General features: G+C 38.5%; 1 protein-coding gene across 1 annotated transcript; it reads right to left on the bottom strand.

Moving 5' to 3' along the window:
* Positions 1–258: 258 nt before the first annotated feature.
* LOC138853594 (zinc finger protein 84-like) lies at positions 259–4,930 on the bottom strand. The gene has a single exon (XM_070091245.1). The coding sequence runs from the start codon at positions 2,921–2,923 to the stop codon at positions 1,295–1,297; it is 1,629 nt and encodes a 542-aa protein (XP_069947346.1). The 5' UTR covers positions 2,924–4,930; the 3' UTR covers positions 259–1,294.
* Between the last annotated feature and the right edge of the window lie 5,126 nt (positions 4,931–10,056).

The following is a 10,056-nucleotide window of genomic DNA, read 5'->3' as shown; positions in this document are numbered from 1 at the left end:
TATTTTGCTAATATTATCTATATAGCTTATTTATCTATCACAATTCATCTGACATAATAAACAATATAAATAACTTAGAAGCCTGATATATACTCTAGAATGAATAAAAAAGTCATTATGTGACAAGTGGAGGGGGCCACAACCGCTCTGCAATGTTGTGGTAATCACTGCCATCTAGTGAGGGCCTTTTGAAGCTATTATAATAATAATTATACAGTACATTATTATACATGTTTTATTATACATATTATATTATTATTATTATTATTATTATTATTATATGTATTATTCTTATTATTACAATATAAATAATTTGTAACTTTTACTCACAAAAAAAAAAAAATAGATTTAATGTTATGCAGACTACTGCATTATTGTAATAATTGTATAAATAATGTCAACCCATTCATGACTGCATATTGGAATGAACATATTGAAAGCATCGAAAATTTCTGCTACTTTGAGCTCAATTTCAAGGTACTTTTCTTCGTAAAACCAATCAAAATCATATCTATTTCTGTAATGTATCTTCCATTCTATGAAATGAGACAAAAAAAAAAAAAAAAAAAAAAAGGAGAATACCACCATAAAAGCCATACGAAAACAGTACAGGTAAGGGGTGGCTAATGGCTGAGAAGTGAACTTCGTTCTTTATGACCTGAGTTCTTTCATTTTTTGGTGTACGTGAAGAAGCATCTTTCCATCATACCTTGCCCAAGTTTCAATAAGATAGTCCAACAAACAACTGAAATTCAATTCCCTAGATCAAGGGCAAGAGCCCCTCACCAGTGTCAAGGAACCTCCCTTGAGGCCAACTAGCTTCTGGAAATTTCGCTTGCATCTGGAAGCAAAAAATCGATCAAGCGACTGTATCTGGAAAAGCTTGCGCATGGATGCACTGATAGGTAGAGGTTCCACTGGAATAGCTATCATCCATACACAAGACTGATCTCTTTAAAAAAATATACAAGATTTTGTGAACGCTAATAGAACTAATCTTCTCTATGATATGAACTTCTTATATGATTTACATGACTGACATTTCATTAACATCTTTCACTGTGAACAATGATATTGCATATCAAACCATACCATGGATGGGGATAGAACCCGGGATCGGAGCCTCAAAACTCTTAGACCATTGCGTTAGCCACTGGACCAGCTAGCCACAATATCATTCGTCCAACTTGGTTTGTTTGCAATCGTGTCATTACGATTTCGTGAGTCATACTGCATATTCCTTGTATATATTCTCATGTGTTTATAACTAAAATATTCCTGATGAATTAAGCATTTAACATGTTTTATCTTCTGTATGTACTCGCGTATGTTTCACAAGATGGCCTTTTTCTGAAAAACATTTCAGACACTTAGAACACTGATATAGTTTATATCCTGTATGTACTCGCATGTGTTTCACAAGACCATATTTCACACTAAAACATTTGAGACACTCAGAGCACTGATATGGTTTATCTCCTGTATGCACTCGCATATGTGTCACAAGATTGCCTTTTTGAGTGAAACATTTCAGACACTCAGAACACTTATATGGTTTACATCCTGTATGTACTTGCATGTGTTTCACAAGACCACATTTCACACTAAAGCATTTGAGACACTCAGAGCATTGATATGGTTTATCTCCTGTATGTACTCGCATATGTGTCACAAGACTGCCTTTTTGAGTGAAACATTTCAGACACTCAGAACACTTATATGGTTTATATCCTGTATGTACTTGCATGTGTTTCAAAAGACCACATTTCACACTAAAACATCTGAGACACTCAGAGCAGTGATATGGTTTATCTCCTGTATGTACTTGTATGTGTTTCACAAGACCACATTTCACACTAAAGCATTTGAGACACTCAGAGCATTGATATGGTTTATCTCCTGTATGTACTCGCATATGTGTCACAAGACTGCCTTTTTGAGTGAAACATTTCAGACATTCAGAGCATTGATATAATTTATCTCTTGTATGTACTCGCATATGTGCCACAAGACTGCCTTTTACACCAAAACATTTCAGACACTCAGAGCATTGATATGGTTTATCTCCTGTATGTACTCGCATATGTGTCACAAGATTGCCTTCTACATTAAAGCATTTCGGACACTCAGAGCATTGATATGGTTTATCCCCTGTATGTACTCGCATATGTGTCACAACCCTGTCTTTTTGAGAAAAACACTTCAGACATTCAGAGCACTGATATGGTTTATCTCCTGTATGTACTCGCATATGTGTCACAAGATACTTTTTTACACTAAAACATCTCAGACACTCAGAACACTGATATGGTTTATATCCTGTATGCAATTGCATATGTATCATAAGCCTGCCTTTTACACTAAAACATTTCAGACACTCAGAACACTGAAAAGGTTTATCTCCTGTATGTATTCGCATATGTTTCACAAGACCGCTTTTTCGAGTAAAACAGTTCAGACACTCAGAGCATTGATATGGTTTATCTCCTGTATGTACTTGCATATGTCTCACAAGACTGTTTTTTTGAGTGAAACATTTCAGACACTCAGAACACTGATATGGTTTATCTCCTGTATGTACTCGCATATGTGTCACAAGACTGCTTTTCTGAGTGAAACATTTCAGACACTCAGAACACTGATATGGTTTATCTCCTGTATGTACTCGCATATGTGTCACAAGACCACCTTTATGAGTAAAACATCTCAGACACTCAGAACACTGATATGGTTTATCTCCTGTATGTACTCGCATATGTGTCACAAGACTGCTTTTTTGAGTGAAACATTTCAGACACTCAGAACACTGATATGGTTTATCTCCTGTATGTACTCGCATATGTGTCACAAGACTGCCTTTATGAGTAAAACATCTCAGACACTCAGAACACTTATATGGTTTATATTCTTTATGTTTTTTCATAATGTGTAAAGGAAGGTAGTTTATTTTAAAATATTTTAGTCATTCAACAGTGGTACATTTAATCTTTCCTATATACTCTCATGTGTATCTCAGGATATTTGTTGAATTTTTCTGGACACAGAATTGTTTTCCTTATGAACATATTCCCATGTTAAGATAATTTTAGGCAACTTTTTTTTTTTACTGATGAGCAGTAATAAAGTTTATTTTGTATGTGTTTAAGAAAATATATGTACTAGAACACTGCAGATAAACAAAACAACATTTTTATTATTTTCTCATGTGTTTAAACCAATTTTTCTGAAAAAAAAAAATAATTACAGTATTTCTAACTTGTATTTTTCTATGAACTTCCAAGCAATTTTTAGATAGAATTCTCAGTATCAAAAGCAAAATTGCTTAATCAATAATACTTAGCTAGTTAAACATTCGCAAGAATATCAGGAGATGTACATCTTGAAGTACTGAAGATATAGTGTCTGGCAAAATAAAACCTGGTAGACTTACACAAATGCTTCTCGAAGTACTGAAGATATAATGTCCAGCAGGATACAACCTGGTAGTCTTACACTGGTGCTTCTTGAAGTACTGAAGATATATTGTCCGGCAAAATACAACCTGGTAGTCTTACACTGGTGCTTCTTGAAGTACTGAAGATATAGTGTCTGGCAAGATACAACCTGGTAGTCTTACACTGGTGCTTCTTGAAGTACTGAAGATATAGTGTCCAGCAAGATACAACCTGGTAGACTTACACAAATGCTTCTCAAAATACTGAAGATATAGTGTCTGGCAAGATACAACCTGGTAGTCTTACCCTGGTGCTTCTTGAAGTACTGATGATATAGTGTCTGGCAAGATACAACCTGGTAATCTTACACTGGTGCTTCTTGAAGTACTGAAGATATAGTGTCTGGTAAGGCACAACCTGGTAATCTTACACTGGTGCTTCTTGAAGTACTGATGATATAGTGTCTGGCAAGATACAACCTGGTAGTCTTACACTGGTGCTTCTTGAAGTACTGATGATATAGTGTCTGGCAAGATACAACCTGGTAGTCTTATACTGGTGCTTCTTGAAGTACTGAAGATATAGTGTCTGGCAAGATACAACCTGATAGTCTTACACTGGAGCTTCTTGAAGTACTGAAGATATAGTGTCTGGCAAGACACAACTTGGTAGTCTTACACTTGTGCTTCTTGAAGTACTTAAGATATAGTGTCTAGCAAGGTACAATGTGGTAGTCTTACACTGGTGCTTCTTGAAGTACTGAAGATGTAATGTCTGATAAGACACAAATTGACAGTCTTACACTGGTGCTTCTTGATGTACTGAAAATATAGTGTCTGGTAAGCCACAACCTGGTGGTCTTACATTGGTGCTTCTTGAAGTACTGAAGATATAGTGTCTGGCAAGATACAACCTGGTAGTCTTACACTGGCGCTTCTTGAAGTACTGAAGATATGGTGTCTGGCAAGATACAATCTGGTAGTCTTACACTGGTGTTTCTTGAAGTACTGAAGATATAGTGTCAAGAAAGACACAACCTGGTAATCTTACACTGGTGCTTCTTGAAGTACTTAAGACATAGTGTCTAGCAAGATAAAATGTGGTAGTCTTGCACTGGTACTTCTTGAAGAACTGAAGATATAGTGTCTGGCAAGATACAACCTGGTAGTCTTACATTGGTGCTTCTTGAAGTACTGAAGATATAGTGTCTTGCAAGACACAACCTGGTAATCTTACACTGGTGCTTCTTGAAGTACTGAAGATATAGTGTCTGGCAAGACACAACCTGGTAGTCTTACATTGGTGCTTCTTGAAGTACTGACGATATAGTGTCTGGCAAGACAACCTGGTAGTTTTACACTGGTGCTTCTTGAAGTACTGAAGATATAGTGTCTGGCAAGATACAACCTGGTAGTCGTACATTGGTGCTTCTTGAAGTACTGACGATATAGTGTTTGGCAAGACACAGCCTGGTAGTCTTCCACAAAATACTACTGCAATGGAAACATGAGTAAGTACAGCACAATATTCCACCATTACCAACACAATATATTGAGCTAAAAAAACATTTTTTTCCTATATTATCAAATGTTTTGTTAAAGAAAATTGTGACTTTAAAGAACTTACAGGTAAATCACATGTTGTGAATAATATTTCTGTTAACTAATAATTGTATAAGCAACAAGACGAATATAAACATCCTTAATTTTTATTATATTCATTGGGCATAATAGTAATATAATCCAACTAAATGCTAAACCTGAAAGGGTAATAGGGCACTGCAGAGCGAATTGTGCTAAATAAGGAATATGCAAAGGTCAGAGACAAGTGTGTTTTAGAAGTGTACAACAGACGGAGTTAGCAAAGGTAGGAGAGTGTGTGTTGTAGGAGTGTGAAGGGATGTAGAGTTAAGAAGGGTAGTAAGGTGTGTATTGTAGGAGTGTGTAAGAGGTAGAGTTAAAATCTTTGAAAGGGTTCTAAGAAGCAAGATTGCCAACCACCTAGATACCCATCAATTACACAAGTGTGAAAATGGTGTAATAGTGCACAAAATGCATGACAAAGGAATAACAGGAAAAGTTGGTAGATGAATCTATAGCTTCCTAACAATTAGAACACAAAGAGTAACAGTAAACAGTGTAACGTCTGAGGCAGCTACAGTGAAAAGCTCTGTTCCACAAGGCACAGTACTTGATCCCATCCTATTCCTCATCCTGACATAGTCAGAGATGTAAGCCATAGCTCTGTGTCTTCCTTTCCAGATGACACCCGAATTGCAAAGACAGTGCCCTCCATCAAAGACACTGCAAGACTCCAAGCAGATATCAACCAAATCTTCAAATGGGCCACTCAGATCAATATGAAGTTCAATAAAGAGAAATTTCAACTACTCATATATATGGAAAACTAGAGGAAATTAAAACTGTATCAGGGTATACAACAAATTCTAACTATACATATGACATAGAAAAAATGTAATGTGATAGATCTGGGAGTGACATTGCCAGAGGATCTCAACTTCAACGATCACAACAATGTATTTACCACACCTGCTAAAAAAATGATAGGATGGATAATGAGAACCTTCAAAACTAGGGATACTAAGCCCTTGATGATTCTCTTCAAATTGCTTGTTCTCTCTATGCTGGAATACCGGTGTACATTAACTGCCCTTTCAAAGCAGTCGAAATTGCTGACCCGAGAGTGAACAAAGAGTTTCATGGCACACATAAGTACGAAAAGCACCTACATTACTGGGAATGGTTGAAGTATCTTGATTTGTATTCCCTGGAATGCAGGCAAGAGAGATGCATGATAATATACACTTGGAAAATCCTACAGGGATTGGTAACAAATTTGCACAAGAAAATCACTCTGTATGCAAGCAAAAGCTCTGCAAGAAATGCAACATTCCCCCAATGAAAAGCAGGGGCACCACGAGTACACAGAGAGACAATGAAATAACTGTCAGGGGATCAAGACTGTTCAACTGCCTCCCAGCATACATAAGGCAGATTATCAATAGGCCCCTGGCTGTCTTAAAGAATGCACTGGGCAGACACCTAAAGTCAGTACCTGACCAGCTGGGCTGTGATTCTCATGTCAGATTGAGTGCAGCCAGCAGTAACAGCGTGGTTGATCAAACCATGATCCACCACAAGGTCTGGTCTCAAACTGGGCCATGGGGGTGTTGACACATGACACCCACTACAGAAATACTTAAGGTAAGAGGAAGAGTTAGCAAGGGTAGTAGGGAGTGTTGGAGGAGTATGAAAGAGGTAGACTTAGCAAGGGTGGTAGTGTGTGTTGTAGCAGTATCCAAGAGGTAGAGTTAGCAAGGGAAGTAGTGCCTGATGAAGGAGTGTACAAGAGGTAGAGTTAGCAAGGGTAGTAGCGTGTTCTAGGAGTATGCAAGAAGTAGAGTTAGCAAGGGTAGTAGTGTGTGTTGCAGGAGAGTGCAAGAGGTAGAATTAGCAACGTTACTAGTGTGTGCTGTAGTGTGTAAGAAGTAGAGGTAGCAAGGGTAGTAGTGTGTATTGTAGCAGTGTGGAAGAGGTAAAGTTAGCAAGGGTAGTATTGTGTGTTGTAGGTGTGTACAAGATGTAGAGTTAACAAGGGAAATAGTATGTGTTGTAGGAGAGTATAAGAGGTAGAATTAACAAGGGCAGTAGTGTGTGTTATACAAGTGTACAAGAGGTAGAGTTAACAAGGGGAGTAGCGTGTGTTATAGGAGGGTACAAGAGGAAGAGTTAACAAAAGTAGTAGTGTGTCTTGTAAGAGTGAATAAGAGATAGAATTAACAAGGGTAGTAGTGTGTGTTGTACAAGTGAACAAAAGGTAGTTAACAAGGGTAATAGTGTGTGTTGTAGGAGTGTGCAAGATGTAGAGTTAACAAGGGTAGTAGTGTGTTTTGCAGGAGTGTCAAAGAGGTAGAATTAGCATGGATAGTAGTGTTTGATGTACGAGTGTAAAGGAGGTAGAGTTACCATGGGTAGAAGTGCGTGTTCTAGGAGTGTACAGGAGGCAGAGTTAACCAGGGTAGTAGTATGTGTTGAAGGAGTATGCAAGAGGTAGAATTAACATGGTTAGCAGTGTGTGTTACAGGAGTTTACAAAAGGCATAGTTAAGGGCAGCAGTGTGTGTTGCAGGAGTATGCAAGAGGTAGATTTAACAAGGGTAGTAGTATGTGTTGCAAGAGTGTACAACAGGAAGAGTTAACAAGGGTAGTAGTGTGTCTTGCAGGAGTGTAGAAGAGGAAGAGTTAACAAGGGTAGTTGGGTGTGTTGTAGGAGTGTGCAAGACGTAAAGTTAACAAGGGTAGTAGTGTGTTTTGTAGGAGTCTCAAAGAGGTAGAATTAGCATGGATAGTAGTGTTTGATTTACGAGTGTAAAGGAGGTAGAGTTAGCATGGGTAGCAGTATGTGTTGTAGGAGTATGCAAGAGGTAGAATTAACATGGTTAGCAGTGTGTGTTGCAGGAGTTTACAAAAGGTATAGTTAACAAGGGCAGCAGTGTGTGTGTTGCAGGAGTGTGCAAGAGGTAGATTTAACAAGGGTAGTTGTATGTGTTGCAAGAGTGTACAATAGGAAGGGTTAACAAGGGTAGTACTGTGTGTTGTAGGATTGTATAAGAGGAAGAGTTAACAAGGGTAGTTGTGTGTGTTGTAGGAGTGTACAAGAGGTAGAGTTACCAAGAGTAGTAGTGTGAGTGTTGCAAGAGTGAGCAAGAGGTAGAGTAAACAAGAGTAGTAGCCTGTGTTTTAGGAGTGTAAGAGAGGAGCAAACAAGGGTAGTAGTGTGTGTTGTAGAAGTGTACAAGAGGTAGAGTTAACAAGGGTAGAAGTGTGTGTTGTAGGAGTGTAAAAGAGGTAGAATTAACAAGGGTAGTACTGTGTGGTGTACGAGTGTACAAGAAGTAGAGTTAACAAGAGTAGTAGTGCGTGTTGTACGAGTGTACAGGAGGTAGAGTTAGCAAGGGTAGTAGTGTGTGTTGCAGGAGTGTAAAAGAGGTAGAGATAAAAAGGGTACTACTATGTGTTGCAAAAGCGCACAATAGGTAGAGTTAGAACGGGTAGTAGTGTATGTTGCAGGAGTATAAAAAGAGTAAGAATTAACAAGGATATTTGTGTGTGTTGTAGGAGTGAGCAAGACGTTGAGTTAACAAGGGTAGTAGCATGTGTTGTAGGATTATAAAAAGGGTAGAATTAACAAGGGAAGTAGTGTGTGTTGTAGGAGTGTATGAGAGGAAGAGTAAACAAGGGTAGTAGTGTGTGTTGTACGAGTGTACAGGAGGTAGAGTTACCAAGCGTAGTAGTGTGTGTTGTACGAGTGTACAGGAGGTAGAGTTACCAAGGGTAGTAGTGTGTGTTGTAGGAGTGCACAAGAGGTAGAGTTGGCAAGGGTAGTAGTGCGTGTTGTAGGAGTGTACAGGAGGTAGCGTTAAGAAGGGAAGTAGTGTGTGTTGTAGGAGTGTACTAGAGGTAGAGATAAAAAGGGTAGTAGTGTGTTTTGTAGGAGAGAACAAGAGGTAGAGTTAACAAGGGTAGAAGTGTGTGTCGCAGGAGTGTACAGGAGGTAGCGTTAAGAAGGGAAGTAGTGTGTGTTGTAGGAGTGTACTAGAGGTATAGTTAAGAAGGGAAGGAGTGTGTGTTGTAGGAGTCTACAACAGGTAAAGTTAACAAGGGAACTAGTGTGTATTGTAGGAGTGCACAAGGAGTTAAGAAGGGTAGGAATGTGTGTTGTAAGAGTGTACAAGAAGTTGAATTAAGATGGGAAGTAGTGTGTGTTGTGGGACTGTAAAGGGGTAGAGTTAACAAGGGTTGTAGTGTGAGGTGTAGGAGTGTACAAGAGGTAGAGTTAACAAAAGTAGTAGTGTGTGTTGTATGTTCTTACAAGAGGTAGAGTTAACAAAAGTAGTAGTGTGTGTTGTAAAAGTGTAGAAGAGGTATAATTAACAAAGGTTGTAGTGTGTGCTGTACATGTGTACAGGAGGTAGAGTTAGTAAGGATAGTAGTGTGAGTCGTGGGAGTGTACAAGAGGTAGAGTTAACAAAAGTAGTAGTGTGTGTTGCAGGAGTGCAAGAGGTAGAGTTAGCATAGGTAGTAGTGTTCGAAGTAGGAGTGTAAAGGAGGTACAGTTAGCAAGAGCAGAAGTGCATTTTGTACGAGTGTACAAGAGGTATAGTTAACAAGAGTAGTACTGTGTGTTGTAGGAGTGTGCAAGAGGTAGAGTTAACAAGGTTAGTAGTGTGAGTAGACGGAGTGTACAAGAGGTAGAGTTAACAAAAGTAGTAGTGTGTGTTGTAAGAGGGTGCAACAGGAAGAGTTAACAAGGGTAGTAGTGTGTGTTGTAGGAGTGTACAAGAGATAGAGTAAACAAGGGCACTAGTGAGTGTTGTAGGATTCTGCAAGATTAAGAATTAACAAGGGAAGTAGTGTGTGTTGTAGGAGTGTACAAGAGGTACAGTTAACAAGGGTAGTAGTATGTGTTGCAAAAGCACACAATAGTTACAGTTAGAACGGGTAGTAGTGTGTGTTGCAGGAGTGTAAGAGAGGAAGAGTAAACAAAAGTAGTAGTGTGTGCTGCATGAGTGTACAGGAGGTAGAGTTACCATGGGTAGAAGT

Source organism: Cherax quadricarinatus, chromosome 34, assembly GCF_038502225.1.
Source record: "Cherax quadricarinatus isolate ZL_2023a chromosome 34, ASM3850222v1, whole genome shotgun sequence".
Taxonomy (NCBI): Eukaryota; Metazoa; Arthropoda; class Malacostraca; order Decapoda; family Parastacidae; genus Cherax; species Cherax quadricarinatus.
This window is presented reverse-complemented; position numbering and strand designations above follow the sequence as displayed.